Source organism: Thamnophis elegans, chromosome 2 (genome assembly GCF_009769535.1).
Source record: "Thamnophis elegans isolate rThaEle1 chromosome 2, rThaEle1.pri, whole genome shotgun sequence".
NCBI classification, from domain to species: domain Eukaryota; kingdom Metazoa; phylum Chordata; class Lepidosauria; order Squamata; family Colubridae; genus Thamnophis; species Thamnophis elegans.
The window spans coordinates 62,718,496-62,738,593 of NC_045542.1; the positions used below are offsets into that span (position 1 = coordinate 62,718,496).

General features: G+C 36.8%; 1 protein-coding gene across 1 annotated transcript in view; it reads left to right on the forward strand.

Annotated features, from left to right (window-relative positions):
* STX8 (syntaxin 8) overlaps positions 1-19,801 on the forward strand; it is a 72,143-nt gene extending 52,342 nt beyond the window's left edge. Inside the window, exon 8 of the mRNA XM_032212320.1 lies at positions 18,756-19,801. Within this exon, the coding sequence (XP_032068211.1) occupies positions 18,756-18,823 (68 nt within the window). The 3' untranslated portion in view covers positions 18,824-19,801. The remainder of the gene's footprint in view (positions 1-18,755) is intronic.
* Positions 19,802-20,098: the final 297 nt, after the last annotated feature.

Here is a 20,098-nt window from a genome sequence, read left to right on the forward strand (position 1 = left end):
GATTGGGGTTTTCCTGCTCTGCTGATGAGGGAACTGATAGGTAAAAGGAGCTGGGAAGGAGATTCCCATGGTCATTCCCCCACTTCCCCAAGCAGGTATTCCTTGCAGGTTTTTTCAGCAATGGTGTTTTTCAGCTGCACGGTTTCTAGGTAAAATTGTTCCAAGTTCTTCAGAAAGTACGGAGCAATGGCAGACTGTTGCAGTGGCAGACAGGCAAATTGGCCATTTTCTAAGCCACCATGTCAGCCCATTAGGTATACCAGACCAAGAAATCAACTTCACAGGAAAGTTAAAACTACTTTTATTGAGGTTTCCCATAAGAATTTTGCAAGTCTGATTGCACTGTACCTTTTTGCCCTTCTTATAATTCTGTGAATTAGAGAACTAGCTGTCTATGTGACCAGTTTTTTGTTACTATAGTAATGGATCTTTCATGTTTCTATCAAGGTCATCTTCCTTGCTCTCGATACATGGCTGCTATAAGCAAGCAGGCTAGGAGTTGTAGCTTGGAAAATCAGGGAGGGATTGTCATGGGGGAGATGGCAGAAATTACCTTATGAATAGTAACTTCATATAATACATAGTAGGACAAAAACATCAACAGCCAACTTTGAGAGGTTCTCTTCTGTCAGTCAGCTACAGCATAAATGGCCACAGAGGTACAGAAACCCGTGACTAGAGGGACAAGGGGACAGTCTAGACGTAGTTATGCAGATCACTAATCTCCTTAGGCCCCTGCTTTATAAAACACACCAAAAATATTGTGGCACCCAGTAAAAAATAACACAAATATATCCTGTTGGATATCTTTTCTCTGGTGTTAGCCTCTTTCAGTGGTAGATGGAGACTTTGTTGTGAAAAAATGTCCTCCACAACAGAGAACAGTCCAGTTGCAGCTTGGGCCAGGATATGTAGATGAACTGTTAGTAGAGGCCCTATAAGTAAGTTACTATTTTCTTCTGATGACATGACAGCTGCACGAAATAACAATTCTTGTCATAACTGCCACGTTGTGTGTTTTTTTCAGCAATATTTCAATACTTTTTATTGTTCAGATAGCTTTAGCCCTTGTGCTGGGATTCTTGATTAACAGAAATCTAAGCAGCAATCAATCTTCCTTGGATCATAATGTTGATTTCCAGGTATCAAAAGTTTTATTATTATTTGTAATAATAAGTCCCAGCATAGACACGGGCTTCCGTCTTCATCCTTTGCTTCCCCCCCCGATGAAAAAATATCAAAGTAATGTAGCTTGGCCCAGTTACCCAGACAGCCTGGTGCATAGCTCTCCTTAGACCTGTATCTAGGGAAGGCTTTAATCGCAGAACAATCATACTGTTGGCAGGCAAACATCTCTGGCGAGAGCATTCAGAAAGAAAGTATCTGGACAGTAAGTTGTCCAGTTGTCCTCTAAATTAAAAAAAAGAGGCCTAAGCCAAGTTCATATTTTCTCTCATTTTACTTCAGGGAGCAAAAATCTGACATTTAGAATGATATCCCCAGAACTGGGCTTTTTTGAAAGGTCATTTAAATCTGCAGATTAAAAGTCTACATACCTTAACCTTGTCCTTCCTTTATTTCTTATTGAATAGTGCTAGATTTGGCATATCTAGTGAGAAATGGATAGAGCTAGGCCAGTGGGAATGGGACAGTAACACCTAGTTAATTACATTTGCATATGCAGCTGTTCAAACAGAATTTGGCCAGTGCCTGCTCCATCTCTTGCTAGGGATTTGGTACAGCTGTCACTGGTCTCTGCAGTTCATTGGAGGGCTGCAGTGAGTCCCCGGAATGCCCCTTCTGCCATCTATCATTTCAAAGGCCAAGTAATTAGTTCTGTTGGAATAAAAAGAGGAACAAACCTTCTAGTTCATTTTCCAAGGATACGTGTCGAGTTAAATCACTACTTGATATTTTTGAAACTGCTGGAATGCAATAATTAGATAGTTGATGCTTACCCATTTATTTTTCTACCAGTCTTTAAACTGATGGGTTTTATTGTGATTTTAGGTGATTGTTCAAGTTTAAAAATAGTAGTAAGTAAGTAAGTAAGTAAGTAAGTAAGTAAGTAAGTAAGTAAGTAAGTAATAATTAAGCCAAACCATTACAACAGGTCTTGTTGCCACTGTAACTCAGCAGCTTCTATTTGCAGCAATTGTATTCAAATGACTAAAAATAAATAGCTTTTGTTTTAGGCTGCCTTGTTATGCAATGGTTCTTCTAAAATATCTTACATAAATGCATGAAGCATGATCACTGTGCCAATTAAAGGTTGAAAATATTCACATTCTTCTTTCACATTTTAAAAAATAGTCATCTTTTTTAAAAAAAATTCTGCTTTGCATATCTATTTATGTATTAATTAATGCATTCATTCAGTTTCCACCCAACTCAGCCAAATGAGTCCGGGTGGCTTACAATTCTAAAATTATGAAACAAAAGTTGTGAATGCTCCAACACTGGAAGTTTTTTAGAAGAGTTTGGACAATCATTTGTCTAAAATGGTATAGAGCTCTCTGCCTGAGCAGGGGATTGGACTAGAACAGGGGTTCCCAACCTGTGGGCTGTCGCCCACTACTGGGCCATGGCCTATTCACAACTATGCTTTGTGAGTATCTGGCTGGTGTGGTGCTTGGATTCCCCACTTGTGCGCGTCGCAGGCACTAGAAGCCTTATTCACGTGAGTGTCATGAGTGCTCAAGACCCCACTTGTGTGAGTGTCATGGGTGCTGGCATGCACACATGCACCTGACTTAAGAGAATAACTTTATTGTTACTTTGAATATACACTAATTGGCATACATTAAAATAAAATTGCATTGCATACAGCTCTCAAAGGGTCACCACCTCCAATATATACTATATAAACATGATTAAATTAATTAATTAATTATTCATATACCTACATATATTACATGACACAAAGAAACAACACAGTCTAGTTCGGATTTATGCATGTATATGGCAAGAAAAATGACTTTTGTTAGTTTACCAGACGGATGGCATAGGCAAAAACATTAAAACAGTAAGAACACCCACAAAAGAAATCTATGTTGACGGCAGCCGTGATGCTTACCAAGAATAGTTTTGTTAGCAAGCATGTTGAGCAAAAGGTAAGTAGTTTCCCTGGATGTTATTTTGATTTTGATTGAAAATGATTTTGATCATTTTCCCAAATGCGTACGATGCTGATGGTTTGCTCTGCATCGCGCTAACTTCCTAGTTTAACTTATTTTTTAATTAAAAGAGTTCAATTCTGCTGGATCAAGTGGTCTGATGGGCACATTGGTACTCATGGGTGCCTCATTGCCTCCCTTTGTCTTACTGTAATTCTTGGTACCTATTCTTATCGCTTGATGAGCAGCCAATATAGCAGGTGCCTGTCACTTACTTCTTTGGCAATGTGTTTGTTTTATTCTTTTCACTTTCATTTTGAGATGTGAGATTTGCTTCTTCTTTCTTGCTCTTTGGTGATTCTCGACCTAAAGCTGGAGCGGACTGCTTTATGATGGGTTTATTTACCTAATCAATGGGCTCTGGTGTTGTCTAGGAAATGCTGGCAATTTTGAAAGAGAAACTCCTAGTAACTGACAACAAAAGTCCAGCAGTTAGGTCTGATGAAACAACGAAATGACGGTCAGCTACTATGCCCTCCGTCGCTTTCCCGGTGGCCATGACAGCAGGGGAGGTTTATTTGAAGATCCCAGACTCGGAGTCACTGTTCGTATTGTCACCCGCCTGAGCATTCGAGGCCGTGCCAACAGTTTAGGATATTAATGTATTCCACAAGATCAGGGAGAAAGAAATTCCTCTGCATGTCTTTGTTTTGTTTACCCTAATTCCCCCCCTCCCCTTTTCCCCCTATGCACTTTGTTTGCAGTGCCTTTGTCTGGTGATGTTGCTGGGCATTTCTGATGAGAAAAGAAAGAATTACGAAGAAGGGAGGGGGAGTTAGTACTTTTGAAACAAAAGGTGAATGATTTTTTTTTTTTACCAGTTGGTCAGGTGAGTTAATAAATTAATATTCTGGTTAGGATTTGGAATGCAAATATATGGAGATCCTCCTCATGTCTCCCCACCCCACCTCCTTTCCTCAAGAAGCAAATCTCTTCAAGCAGATTTGCTTTCTGGGCCCAGAAATTATGCTACAAAACCCCAAGCACCGCTGCTCCACAGGATGCCATGCCTCAGTGCGTCTTTAGTATTCATCCTTGCTTCATTACAAGGGCCACCTCTCAGCCCACCCCCAGCAGCTGTTAAAAGGGGCAAAATTACAGCAATTCATACTGCTGGTGACTTACTGCCAGGGGAATAATTGGTTTCTGTTTGCAAGGGACATTATCACAGCTCTGCCTCCAAAACAAGAAATTGTTTACAAGTTTGGGGGAAGGGGGATGTTCAGTGGAATGTATTTACCAGGATTTTCACAGGATTTGAGGGGAAGGTGGTTTCCTAGAAAGAAAAGCTGTTAATCAAGAGACAATGATCTAATAAAGACATGGATAGGGAAATAAATATAGGTAGATTTGTTAAAGGTTCCAATGTCCTATACTACACTAGGAGGAATTGTACATAGTACTTAGATATTTTTTAAATATATTCTTTCATCCCTGATGGAAATGTTAATGAGACAAATGTGCTAAGAGCTCTTCAGACCCTGCCTGGAGAGGGAGGAATGAAATGCAGACCCTCTGGAGGGCTTCTAGCACACAAGAAGTCCCTTGTTTCCTGTTTTAAAAACCAGAGCCATGTCTAAAATCAGGGACAACTGAGAACAGGCTGAAGGGACACTGTTGAAAACTAGGCTTTCTGTGTTTTAAAAAGATGAGGAAATGTGAATGCCACAGCCCGCTTGATAGGCAGCATAAGAGGGTGGGTATTTGAAGTCCAGCAGGAAGGTGCTGTGAAGATGGGAGTGAGATACAGTTAGGCCGCCTTTCACTTAGACTTAATTAAGGACCTCACATGCTTTGTCTCTTGGGGTCTCCATTCCTCAATGGAGGCCTCAGCTCAGCCCCAAAATTGTATCTATAGACCTGCTGCCTTTGTTGCTGAGTTGCCACACCAAAAACAGTAGCAAGTACAGGCCCCATGTTGCTGGAGGTCATCCTCTGTTCAGAGAAGTGAGCCTGCATCCCCAAGGAAAAAATGGGAATAGTTGGAAAGGAGCCCATTTTACAACTGGGGAATAACAGCCTTTCTGTTTCTGTGTGTGTGTATCAACAAAAGCCAGTGGGAGGTAGAAGAGGTTTTGTAACACTTTCCACAACTTGATTATGTAGACTTAATGAGGAGTCAGAGGTTATACCACAAAGGGCAACACTTTTCCTCAAGGAACCAACACACTGGTGTTAAAGTCTATGAATGAGAAATAACTTGAATCTTTCACCCAGCTATTGATTATTCCAGGTCCTTTTTATGTGTTGGAATTTATAAGTTTATGTAGCATTCTATGTACATAGTTATAATGATACTAGTTTCAGATAAGAGAGGAAGAAAATATTTATTTTGATATATTGGAATAATCTTTCTCAGCTGGCAGATTTACCCTGGAGTTAATTAAGAGCTAAAATTTATATAGCCTGGTAGGTGTTGGTCTTTAGTTAGATTGCAAAGCAAATTACACGAGAAGGGTTAGACATTAATCTGCCTAAGAGTTCATATACAAAGAGATAGTCATATTTGGCTTTAGAACATGAGATTTCTTGGTAAATGGGATTATGTTCAGATTCGGGGAGAGAAGACAAGCATATAAATGATGGTGAGGATATATCACGATACACATTTTGATCTGGCTCAAACATGATGGCATTGAAGCCATTACTAAAGAGGGTGTGAAAAGCCTGGGCCCAAACTTTTCACTTTGTGTTCACAAACTGACTGCAGCCCAATTTTTATAATTCTGGATGCGATTTAGTTTTCTAAATACATCTCATTCTGATTTTTAACTAGGAATCCCAAATCTAGTTCGATTGACTCGGTTTAAGTTTAGGAATTATTGTTCCTTGATAGCATTCAACATTTATTAAGAAGCATATAAACAAATGATAACAATTTGTACAGGCATATACTCTGTGAGAAATGAATTTGGAGAAGGGAGCAGAATGAGGCAGTAGTATTAGGTTTATTGTTGATAGGCTATAGAATATGGGGAAACACATGGGTTTATTGTGTTTAACCCTGTGGCAAGTTATAAGTAATTATTTGGCTGTAGGATGTGCACCTGTGTCTTCCAAGTATTATGGAAGCTGTGACCCACTTTTGAACTATCATCTGGAAGCTGTTATGGAATGAATGGGGGTGAAGGAAGTAATTAGAAACCAGATGTCTTATCCCATCCAGAGTATGTAAGCCTACTACTGAGAAATCAGAAATGTAGCCTAAGAATGTTAGAATGTTAGCAACATAAGCCAACTGTGTTTTCTTCAGTTATACTTAATGTTTAAAAGTAGTGACCATAACCATCATTCATATATTGGTAATTTAAATATTTATTTAGGGTAATGTGGCCTTTACAATACATCAGGAGGCTTTACATTATATATAATGCCACAATAAAATAGTTCCTTGTATGGTTATGTCTCTAAGATAATATACCTTCCAGAACATTTAAGTTCATTTGCAGTATAGAGAGTTTAGTTTTTAAGGAAGTTTTATTTTCTTTCTTTCTTTCTTTCTTCTTCTTTCTTTTCTTTCTTTCTTTCTTTCTTTCTTTCTTTCTTCTCACTAGAGGCATTTCCATTAAGAATTTTCTATTATAAGAATAATTTTGAAATTCTAAACGTATTTTTGTGGTAGAATTGCAGTTACTCTTAGTTTTCTTTGATGTGCATGAGTATACAACAAATGTAATATTAATGTATATTCAGGGATCATCCCTTCTACTGCTACACTGTATTATGCTGCCACATTATGCCTGGGAGAAATGAGCAAGGAACTCTGGTTGTGTCAGACCTGTCCTAGTCTGATCCCTTAGGGAAGTAAAACTCTTGACTCCACTTGAAGTGAAAAGGCACTTTTACTAAGAGATGTTTATTGCAGAAAAATCAAGCAGAATCTAAAATTCCCATGCACTAATACAGAACTAAAATCCCTGCTTTCCCCTAGCCCTTCCTCTCCTGGTCTGTTTGTACATAGCCAATGCATCGCCGCCAAGATGTTATGGGAAACTCTGAGGTGTTTGGGCTAGTGAAATTCCACACTCAGGGAAATGGCCTTGAAGATGGGAATCAGATTCCAGCCACCTCTGTTCTTCCTCAACTGTCAATCCCTCCCTCTTAATTTCCTGCCATAAAATAATACGGCAAATTTCCCATTTGTTCCTCCCTCCCTTTCCCTTTTATGGCAGAACTATTATAGAAGTAATTGCCATTTTCAGGATTCACAGAAATGCATTACATAGGGACTTTACTTAAAGGCTGATTTCTTAGGTTTTCCTAAGAGATACATTGGTGAGATGAATCCAAAGATTGAAATTTCTATAATTTTTTGGTAAGCCAAATTTGAATAAATTTGTGGAGATTGGCTATAAATATAGAACATAGCTTGATTATACTATATTTTCTCTTCCTTCTTATAATTCAGTGAATTGTGGAAGCATCCATATTAATTGCTCATCTTTTTCCAATGTAACTTTTCTTTTTTTATCTTCACCTTCAGAAGGCAAATGAAGAGGTCCTATTTATTTATAGATTTTTAGGAGTAATCATAATTTGTCTTGCTTTACACAATCAGAAGCTTTTCTGTAATTAGAAAAAATATGCATCTCTTTTGGAATTCCTTTGCCTATTACCATGATGGTGAACCTAGGTGGCACACGGAGCCATTTGTTAGGGCATGCGAGGCATTGCCCTGTCAGCTCCAGCACGCATGCGTGTGCTGGTCAGCTGACTTTGGCCTTATTTTTTGGTCATTTTCCCCCCTCTGGAGATTTCCCTGAAGCCCCTGGAGGTCAAAAAAACCACCCAATGGGCAAACTGGAAGTTCGGGAACAGACTTCTGGTTTGTGTGTAGAGCCGGTTTTTGCCCTCTGGATGTTCAAGGAAGCCTCCTGAAGCCTTCGGAGGGCCTCCGGGTGGAGGCTGTTTTCACCCTCCCCAGACTCTTAGAAAGCCTCTGGAGTCTGGGGAGGGCAAAAAATGGGTCCATCGCGGGCCAAAAGCGGGGAGGGGGGTGTCGTGCACATAGCATTATGAGTGTGGGCATCCCCATGCATGACCCCCTTATGGTCCTCCCATTTTCGACATGCGATCCGGAAAAAGTTAGCCATCACTGGTCTGTTAGGTGTGAGCAATATGGATATGGGTGTTTCTGCCTCATCAAATTGATACACCTGGCATTTCTCATTCCATATATCATTGAAGTCTAGATTACATAATCTTGAACATAATCTTACTATTGTTATTATTAACATTATCTTCCTAGCATATGAGATATGTGGAATTATTACTTCCAATTACTTAGAATCTATGCTTCTATTAAGGTAATCTTTAACTTAACATTTGTTTTAGTCATAGCCATAGCTGACACTTACTGAATTTATGATCACCTACAATTTGAAGATAGTTTTCACAAGTACTCTTACTGCAAAGATAGTCATTCCAATAGCTACATTTGGTTTCTTTATCCTAAGTGAAGAATGGCATCTTTCCAATCAAATTTTATTGCATAATTTTCAACCCATTTTTCTTTCTCTTTGGCTTAATTTTCCTTTTTATGTGTCTATACACTTCTAAAGAATACTCATTAAATACCTGGAAGTCCCATGCAGTTAAAGATGTAAGGAGAAAGCTGTATCTATGTATGTACATAGACTGATTGAATAAATGGGGTGCATCCTTTTTCCTCAGTGAGCTATTACAAACTGGTAACTGGTACAAAGGAAGCACATTTGAAAATTTAACAACAGCAGCATGAATGAGTTTTCATGGCAAAAGGTATTTGGAAGTCAAATGGTAGTAAGGAAAGCATTGGAAAATGAATGAGTCCAGTTTGGGGAAAATTATCTCTTTAAGCCCGTGTTGGAGCAGAGGATACATTGCCATTTAAAAAAAAAAAAATTAATTGGCACAATGGAGGAAGTGATTTACGAGTCATGGGCTTTTGCTCTACTATTTCTCTTCAGCTATGCCTCTTATAAAAACAGAAAATGTCTCTTTGGATTAATAACTTGTTCAAGAATTTGTGAAAGCACTGAGAAGAGGACCATTGCTCAAGGAAAGGATGTTGCAGTGCATTCCTTTCCAGATTTATATCTCCTTTACTGGCTTATTTGCTGCTTGCTAGTGTCTTTTGTCCAAAAAACAAGACTATGTAATAATTTTTTATCATCAAGATTCTAATATTGTAATCCATTTTCCTTGTGCCTGGCAAGTCATATGAGGCTTGCAGTTTTGTTCTTCATATGCCTAGATCTAGGTAAACTACAAAACAAACAAACAAATAAAATTCACCATCAAGAATTTCATACAATAGTTCACCATACTGCAACAGGCCCTATAGTTCAATTTACGTATATAATTTATAGATTTAACTTACTGTGACATAATTTAAGATCATATATTACGAAGGCTCAGTAATCAAATAATTGCTGGAAAACAATAATAAGAATCTATAATTAAATACAGTATATTTCTTCATAAAGGCTAAATTTTAAAACAATTTCACAAGCGATTCACTAAAATGTTTTAAGTTTGGATTAATTAGATACCAGGCATAATTCCTGGAAGTTGGTTCCAAAGGATTGGTCCTGAATAGCTTTGAGCCATGTTTTGCCACAAAGTGATTCCAATTGTCTCTGATCAGACTTCTACAAAACTGGTGTCTTTTAATTTCCACTTATGTGTTGACCTATGACCATAATAAAGATCGCTTGAATTTCCATTTAAAGGTTCCTGACATTTAAAATCTTTATTAATTTGGAAGTAGGAGGAGATGCATCTCATCTTTGCACTATATTAGCTAATCAACTCATCCACATAGAAGAACCCATGAGTTCTGGACCAATATAATTGGTATAATACCAATTATAGCAATATAATTGGTATTACATTACCAATATAATAAAACATTTTTTCTTTCATTGTTGGAATTTGTTGTATGATATTTAGTTGAAAATGAAGTACTCCATTGTCAACAAGACTGTTTGCAATTGCAGAGTGGCTGGACTGAAGCTTTCTTATTTCAAATTTAAATTGATTTTTTCCCATCTGTCATTTTGCTGCTTGAAGAATATTGGAAGCCTCTGTAAAGGTTCTTGATTATGGCTTATCCAAATGTGGTTAATGAATGTTCAATGTCAGGAACAGGGGATTTAGCGTATGAATTTCCCAGGGTTTGATAATCTTGTAGGGCAGCTAGGTGTGACTGCTTCCCCAATAATCTACTTAACTCAGCAGTTCTACCCTTCTATTGCCTTGTAAGGAGAATGAGATTCCTAGATCGTTTGCATGATAAGTAACTTCAGACCCTAAGAGCCTTTGAAAAGGCAGCTGAGAGTTAATTGTGGCAGATTGAACTAATGGCTTCCCATATTCACTGAGAACAAGAACTTGAACAACTTCCCTCAGTTAAGTACAGTAATGGCCTCACAGTATAATTCAACAGCCAGAATGTAATAAAAGCTTTTCTGATCTAGGAGAATATATTCTGTGTTCCAATTTCATAGAATTTGCTGAAAGAACAGGATACATCAGGTTTTGTTCTGATGGAGAAGAAAGTAATATTTTTTTTAAAAAAATCCTTATAATCTCTAGAGGTTACTAATAGCCTGTGACCTAACTATATGATGATGATAATTTTATATAAAACCTCCATTTGCAATGCATTAACTAGTCTATGCGTATGTATATTATTAATATAGCTATAGATAAAAATATACAATTCACTATGGAATATATACAACAGGTTTTTTATCCAATCTGATGTTCTATGGTGGACTAAAAAAATAACAGATGATACAGAAGATATAATTTAAAAGGACTAGAACAGTCATTATACTCCTTGAAAATCCTTTTGTGGATTAAATTATGAACAAGTTAGTTTAGGAGTGTCAAACTCGCGGCCCAGTTTAGGGTAGGGGGAAAAAGTCCGGAAACACACATGAACCTACCGTGACGACATGAGTTTGACACCCCAGATCTAGTGCAACTTCATTCCAGGATACTGTTTTGCAACTGCAAGTCAAAGTCAGCCAAGTCAAAGAATTATATCAAAATATGTAACTAAATACTTCATTCACATGCAAATTAACTGTCATCCATAGTATCTTCATCCAAGTATGCATTTAATTGACATATCACTTCCCACATTTTCTGCACTAATAACAGAATAACAGAGTTGGAAAGGACCTTGGAGATCTTCTAGTCCAACCCCATGCTCAGGCAGAAAATCTTATTACTGTTGCAGACAAATGGTTGTCCGATCTCTTCTTAAAAACCTCCAGTGTTGAAGGCAAGTTGTTCCATTGATTATCTATTCTAACTATCAGGAAATTTCTCCTTAGTTCTAGGTTGCTTTTCTCCTTGTTTATTTTCCATCCGTTGCTTCTTGTCCTACCCTCAGGTGCTTTGGAGAATAGCTTGACTCCTTCTTCTTTGTGGCAACCCCTGAGATATTGGAACACTTCTATTATGTCATTCTGTCATCCTTAGTCCTTGTTTTCATTAAACTAGATTTACCCAATTCCTGCAACAATTATTCATATGTTTTAGCTTTCAGTCCCCTAATCATCTTTGTGTCTCTTTTCTGCACTCTTTCTAGAGTGTCAACATCTTTCTTATATAATGGCAACTAAAACTGGATGCAATATTCCAAGTATGGTCTTACCAAGGCATTATAAAGTGGTATTACCACTTAATTATCACTTGATCTTGAGTTTATCCCTTTATTAATATAACCTAGGACTGTGTTGGATTTTTTGGCAGCTGCAGCACACTGCTAGTTCATATTTAAGTGATTGTCCAAGATCCCTGTTGAACTTACTGCTGTTGAGCCAGGTACCACCTATTCTATACTTGTGCATTTGGTTTTTCTTGCTCTGTATTGAATTTTATTTTCTTAGAATCCAGTATTCAAGTCTGTGAAGATCCTTTTGTATCTCGAGCCTATCTTCTGGAGTATTGGTTATTCCTGCCAGTTTGGTGTCATATGCAAATTTGATGAGTTCTCCTTGTACGTGATTGATGAAGATATCGAAAACTGGGCCTAGAATAATAGTATAGTAGGATGCTGATGTATCTTCTTAAAAAAAACACCAGCCAAGGGGATATTGTTTAGTATTTCAACAATATGGGAACCATTTAAAGAAATCACTCTCTTAATTATGGAATGAACAAGAATCCAAAGTGTTCCAGGGATCACAATACCCAGAAAGAAATAATCTTCAGAAGGCAACCATCTGTTCTGGCATACTTTTTACTTTCATAGTTTTCCTATTTTTAAACTTTTGCAATATTTCTCTCAGAGTTGTTTTTTCTTTTGTTATGATGTAATGACAGGAGTTGTAAGGGCGAACGTCTAGCTGCTGACTGTGTTTGAGGCCCAGACTTCATCACACATACACAGACACCAAGAAAGGGAGTGCCAACATATGTACCGGTGATCTCAGGCCTTTGTTCCTTTTCCCCAATGGCATATGTAGAGAAAGCTTTGGGCTTGCTTCCCTTCCTTCTAAGTTTTTCTCTGCATAGCCATGCTAGAGAAGTGTTTTTCTCCTAAAAAGAAAGATCTGATTAGAAATAGAAAACTAAAATAAAGTTGGACAAATAATTGCTTTTACTGCCTCGGAATAAATGTTCCAACTTTGGTCAAAGGAATCTGTCCTCTGTTTGGAAAGACCTGCTAAATATGGAGTCTCTGCTTCTGCTTCCCAGAAAGAAAATGGAAAGTGTTTGAAATTCAACTTGGAAATAGCAAACTATATTATCTGGTATTTCTCTCATTCTAAAAAAAGTAAGAACTGATTTTCACACACACACACACACACACACACACACACGTATGTGTCTGTACAGTGTGTGTGTAAAAAGAGAGAAAGAGTACACGCAAGTGCGCAATTGAAGTTTAACAATGATAGATGAGGGGAAACACTTATCTCATTTCCTTTCATTCAGTCAAATTGTGCCTGTGGTTTGGGACCATGAACTCTGGGAATTATTTCATCATAGAGACAATAAACATTTTGGGTTGGAAATTCACTACACACTTTTTCTGATGGAATTTGACATGCAAGACATGTAAAATTCTCATTCTTTTTGCCTTACCAGCTAGTCTCAGTGGATAAGAAGAAAAACAAAGACCTTTTTTTGCCCACAATTCATTTGAATTATGGATACTTACACTAAAGCTGTATTAATGATGATCTTCATTTCTGTAGTAATTGCTTAAATCATTCATACATCATTATAGAAAGATAGATATGTATAAAAGAAAACACAAAATTTTAATGAAAGGAGTCAAGTATTCCCATTTGCCATTAAAAAAGATTTTATTAGGTCAAGGTTGCCAACTCCAAATCCTGGGATTAATGTTTCTCACACATTTAGGTTATATGCCATGACTAGCACAGTTACAGTTTTAAAGTATGTACAAGCATCAAGAACGACTTTTATAATATGTAATAAATGTTGACTGATTATAAAGTTGTTAGCTTTGAATACCATTAAAAAATAAATTACAGTAAAGATATAATGAACCTATTGCATATATTGTGTGGTAAAAGCTTTCTACAGTGCATGACTCTAATCATTGATGAGAATTTTGTGGCTGAAGGACAAGTTTTAACTCAGAAAATAAAAAAAATGGTGTTAAGAGAAAATGTGATTCAATGCCTGCATTTTTTTGTTAAATAAATCCCACTGGTTTCAGGAGTGTGCCAACTTTGTGATTAGTGCAGACGAAATAAGGTTATTACCAAGTTTTTAAAATTGAAAACCTCATTGCATACCTCCAAATTTTCTAGTGAATTACATCTGACAGATTATTTTATGCTACACAGAATGGCCTGTAGACTTAGAAGACAGTAGAATACAGTGTGGTCCTGGCATGCTATAATCCATGGCATGAGTCACAAAGAGTCACACAATTTAGTGAGTGAACAAAAATGTCCACATACATTAATAATGATCATTATATGCCAGTCACCAAGTCATCGTTTACTCCTAGTGACCATATAGGTAGATTTTCTACATGATAATGTATTCCTAACCTGTTCTTTCAAGTTTCTCAGCAGTACACTCAATAAAAAAAATTAAATCCCAAAATGAATGCTATCTGCATTCTTTTTATCATAGATTTGATCCACTATTATCTTGGTGCCAAAGATTGTACCTTATTATTTCTTAGATTGCCATTTCTTTGCTTGAATGTCCAACACATATTGTGTAAGCTTTCTTTTATATGGAGAAAAATCATTCATGAAGTTTTCTGGCACAATGTTTGGAAATGATAGAAATCTGCAATACCACATGGGTTAATTTGAATTGTACTCTGGAATGAATTATGCTTTGAATTCTTTTGAAGATAATTGAATAAGAAACTGGTTAGAACTCAAGCCCAATAAACTTGCAGATCTGATTCTGTGGAGATTTGACTTTACAGCCAGTACTTTTGTGTGTGTGTGTATTTTCTCCCGTTCAATCACCTCCAATTCTCAGCAATTGCTTGGACAAGTCCGTGCGATGTTCTTGGCAAGGATTTTCAGAAGTGGTTTGCCTTTGCCTTTTTCCTACAGTTAAGACAAAGTTACTGGTCACCCAACTGTCTTTGTGCTTAAGAAGAAGGCTGGTAGCACAAGGTCTCCTAGTTTCTACTCGAATGCTTCAATCACTGTACCAAACTGGCTCTCACATTTGTTGTAGTTCCAGGAAAATATAACTTTTTGAGGCTTCAACAGCTTTCTACAAGGCCTCCACGTGAGTTTTGTTCGTGGCTGCCATAACTCTTGAGGGCAATATTCAGGATCTTAACTTAAGGTTGTTTCTGTGACAGATAAAAAGGAGGTCAAAAGCAATATTATGAGTCTTCTTTGGGGCAAAGAGATACTTGTGCAGTTAAAATATTCAATACTAACACCACACACAAACAAAAGAAGCAGGCTGCCACAACATCTACAAAGATCTCCCAAAAAGTAGGTGTTAGGTCAAACAAGTCTTTACAAGTCTTTACTCACCCGAATAGATGTGATTTCAAGTTACAATGCTATGTAACATATAACAAATTGTCTGCATTTTTTCAATTTCCCAGGAAGACAGAAAGTGGAGTTTCACTTTGAGAGCATCTCATGACCAGTAGCAGACAGGACTAGGTGTTTTAATCTTTAGGCACTTTGTTATCCGAACAGCCTATGAATATTGTTTTGCTCTGCACTGAAAATGCAATAGACTAACAGACTAACAAACTTGTGATCCTTCCCAAAAACATGCCCAGAACAGCATAGATTTCCAAGAATGATCTTCATTGAAGTGGGAATAAATGAATCAATCTTGAAGGAGCAACCAGATCCTTTATTGTGTTTGTTGGGGGGGGGGGACAAAACACAGCTGGTTTTCTGGAAATTCTTCTTTGTAATTTGAGATTTTACCTGCTAAATGCTATTGTAACCCATTTCAGTGTGACGGTGCTCACATTCTAGCACTCCTTGCAAACTAAACTTGTGCCTCCTTCCTTCGTCATTCAAGTTCAGCTTCTGCAAACCCATGACTTTTATGCATTGAAGCATGAATGTTAGTAGTTTTGCCAGATAGTGTTAGTGTCTTGGTTCTTTTTCACTGTACCAGTTTAACTCGATAGGCTTATTGAGTACTTACAGGAAACCAATACTTGTAATAGAGAAGGGAAATATGAAACAAAATAACGAATATTATTTTTGCCAGTCTTTCCTTTCGTCAGCTCTTTCTGTTCTTCCATTGCAAGCAGACAAAAACAGAACAATAAGGAGCAGCCTTGCCTGGTTCTCAGGAAGATCCCCTCCAGCCTGCAAAATTTCCTCATTCTCTCCTGCAGAACTGAATTCCCTTTTGCGCTTGTTTAGGCATCTCACTCAACCGTTCCAAAGGCCCTGAAAAAGCACCAAGAGAAGTCAGCAGCTTGGCAAGCTTTTGCCTCTTGGAAACTTTGTAATGCAGGAGACAGTGCCCGCCATTGTGCGGCCTTTCTGCAATGGATGGGAGTAAAATAAGCTTGAATGAGTGATTCACTTCAGGGGTACATTGATGTTTACATTTGTCTTGCAGGACTTTGCATATTTTCTTTGGAGGCCTAATTTCAGTCACCATGAAAGTAAATATATATGTGTGTGTGTATGTATGTGTGTGTGTGCGTGTGCACACGTGTGTGTGTGTGTGTTGTTAGATTGTTTTCTTCACTACATGGATCTCATTTCATCATCTATCCATTCAGACTAGCACAGCTTTCTCCCTCTAGAGGCTTCCCTTCATCCCAGCCATGGATACATCAGTTCCATCTCTCCTGCATTTGTTTGTGTGAATGTTCATGGAACCAAAATCCAGCCCATAATTGCTTTATGCGTTTTGGATAGCTCTCCTTCTCCTCTAAGAATTCTCTTAGCCTAGTATTAAGTATGTTTTTTTTGTTTTGATCCATTGTAATGCTGTTGGGAGTTTTGACTATTTTATAAGGATGGGTTTATCTTTATTCAATCATTTTTTTAAAGATATTTTTCATTGTTAGCTGGTTGGACACTTCAGGAATAAATGGCATCAAATATAGTAAGTAAATGGATCAATATAAATGTAGCAATGAAAATGTAAATGAGCTAAAATTTAAAGAAATGTTTTAAAAATCAGCACAGAGAAGCATATCGGAAAATCCACTTTCAAAATATTTTTTTCTTGACTAATAAACTGTGCCTATCACAGTAGTATATCCTGGAGAGTTATCCACAAAACACATACATAATTTAAAATAAACAACATAATAAAAGAATGCCACAGGAATTGGAAATTGAATCTCCTAAACCTTATTTTGACACTCAATAATGCTGCAAACTGAATAGAACAGGGCCCTGGGGAGGCTGGGCCTAGCAAGCTTTGCCTGAAGTGTTTAGTACAATTGTATTCCAGATAGCATCCTTGTTGCAAAAACCTAAGAGTCCCAGATGGGAAAGTTGTTCCTTCTCACCTACATCAGGTCTTCATTATTTATCTCCATTAGAGATTAATAAAGATAGCTCCAATGTGTGTTAATGCCCTAGCTAACTCAGTGAGTCAAGTAATTTCAGAATATGGCAAGGGAAGGATACTATAAAATCTCCATTCTCTGCCCACTCCAGGGGAAGGTTACTGAAAAATCCCCATTTTCTCCCAAGCAGGTGGGACTCAGGAGGCAGAGAACAGATAGGGTGGGGCCAGCCAGAGGTGGCATTTACCGATTCTCTGAACTACTCAAAATTTCCGCTACCGGTTCTCCAGAACTGGCCAGAATCTGGTGAATACCACCTCTGATATGGTTACAGAAGTTTACTTTATCATTCTTGGTTTTATGTTTTTGACTGCCTTCTCTCCTTTTCTTTTTTAAATAAGGCTTTACTCATAACTGGAGTTAGAGCAGAGATTGTATCTTTAAAGAACTGTTCTTCCAACATTCCTAGGTTGTGTTGAGCTAATTTGCCTAAGAGAAAAGTAAATGAATGTGGGCTAGATAGCTCTCTTCTTCCCAATGGCTTGGAGATTCCCTTTCCCAGAGATCAGAGAAAAAGAATGGCAACTGGGAGGGTTTTCAAGTCAGGGATGAGCAATTATTTAGGGAGTGATAGCATTTTGGTGATTGGAAGCAAAGTTCCATTTTGCCAAGTATTTTGGCAAAGTACTTTGACAGTACTTTGACTATTTTTCCTGGCCTTAGAAAAACTATATCAAGCCAGCCATATGGCTCAAGGTATAACTTGTTTTTCTCCCCCAAAATTGTGGAAATTTGTATTGCATCTAAATATGAAATTCTGTAGAATGAAAACAAAACAAAAGGGAGGTGGGCTTTTCAAAGTTTATCTATTTAATTTAAAATATTTAAAGAGGAGGAATATGAAAAGTAGAATCCATGCATTTTTAAAGTTAGTTCTTCAGCTACTACATACAGTACAAACTGATTGTAATTAATAAACATATAGTTAATAAATTATAACCAGTGGTTATAAGGTTTATTTAATAATTTCATGTGCATGTATTTATACTAATCTTAAACTGTATGTAAAATTATAAAAATTGAGATGGAGACTATATGCATTTTCCTGTGCTTGGGCAGAAAAGCAGAATGTTGAATTAATTTGTTAAATAATGAGAATTTTTTTATGGGGTCTTTTGTGCATATATTCTTAAAATTGTGTGTGGGAATGTGTTAGACAAAGATCTTTTTATAAAACTCTTATCTCCTGTGCTTGTGTTTGTTCAGCAAAATGGAAATATACTTATTTCTCAAGCAGAATATAAAAGTCATTCTTTCTATTGCTATAATATCCTGAGACATAGATTTTCACTTATATTTCATAAATCAAAGAGAAATAAAGAGTTAATACAATTAAACCAACACACACATCAGTTTTCAGAACAGGGAATATTCTGAAATGTTTTTGAAATGGCCCCAGAGAATGAATGGCTGAATTGAGAAAACTGAGAAATTAAATGTTGTCTTTTAGAAATAAATATATTCTTCTCCAATGGAGTTTTCTTTAAAGTGTATCTATTTATGAGATTTAAAATAATTACAAAGAATAATTAGTTTATGTTTTTGGTTTCTTTCAGGGATGATGGTGGTGATCGTATTATTGCTGATTGCTATTGTGGTTGTTGCTGTGTGGCCTACAAAGTAATCAGAGATTATCTCATTTTGCAACTAAGTGTTAATAGTCATCTATAGCCAGAACAACCCCACTTTGTTGTTGGCACTGTCCATGGACATGGCTGTTCTCATTCCACTACAAGAGACAGATCTATGTTTGAGCTGCATAAAGGTTTTACAAAATTCTGTATAAAACTTTGTATACTCAAGAACATAATTGGAAAAGAAATGACACATCTGAATAAACTTCAAGGCACAAATTGAAATTAATTTCAAAGAAATACTTTGTCTATAAATGCTTCTAATAGTACTAAGTGGAACTTTGTCTTAATCTCTGCAGTGTCTAATTAAAATATTAGTATTTTCTTTCTAACATTAATTCCTTATTGCTGAAATAAATGGTTCTTCCTGAGACAATGTCAAAGATTCAAGAGAAACTGCCATTTTTGAAGAGTGAACATCTTTCAAATAAATAAAAACTTCACAAAATCTTTGACTTGAGTCAGAGGGCAATTACTATTGTAAAATGGTAGCTATCAGATATATATTTTGGAAAGAAAAGATGAGGTTTCTGTCCAAAAATGTAGAATTAACATATTATGTTAAATGCCTGGGCTGCTTTTCTTTACTAAGGTACATTAATAGCAGGGAAAAAATGAAATTACTCTGATACCCAGAGTTTCAAAATGTGTTTTTTTCTATATGTGTTCTGAAAGTAAATGAAAATTATTCTCTTAGCAGAATTGGCAGGAAAATGACTTTACATCTCTCTGTAACTTGCCCTGAACACTCAAAATCTAAAGTGAAGGATTAGCAGAGCATATTTGGGAGAATGATGACTTCAACTGAAACAAATCCTGTTGCATCAACATCTTTCTATTTATGCAACACTGGATTAAACCCCAGTGTTAATCCATGTCCAGATATTGTTATTTTTGCTTTATATATATATTGACAGAGTGATCAGCTTCCTTTTTACTGAAAAATAAAAGGTCACTTTTCCACTGAAGAGTTCTGGTCATTTCAGTTTAGGTTTTCATTATTATTGGAGAAATTCACTTCTGAAGCTGGAACAGGTCAAATTTTTCTGTGTTTATGGATTCATTTGCAGTAAAAAGGGATCAGAGCGATAGTTTTTAGGTAAATCAAGCACAGAAAAGATTGGTTTATCTCCTGATCTTCAGTTAAAATTGATTAATACTATTTCCCCAAGAGGCAGTTCTCCTTGGAGAAAAAAATATTTAAAAATGTTTCCTTGTGAATGGTGTCTCCTAAATTAAATGTTGAAAAGAAATAATGCATTTTC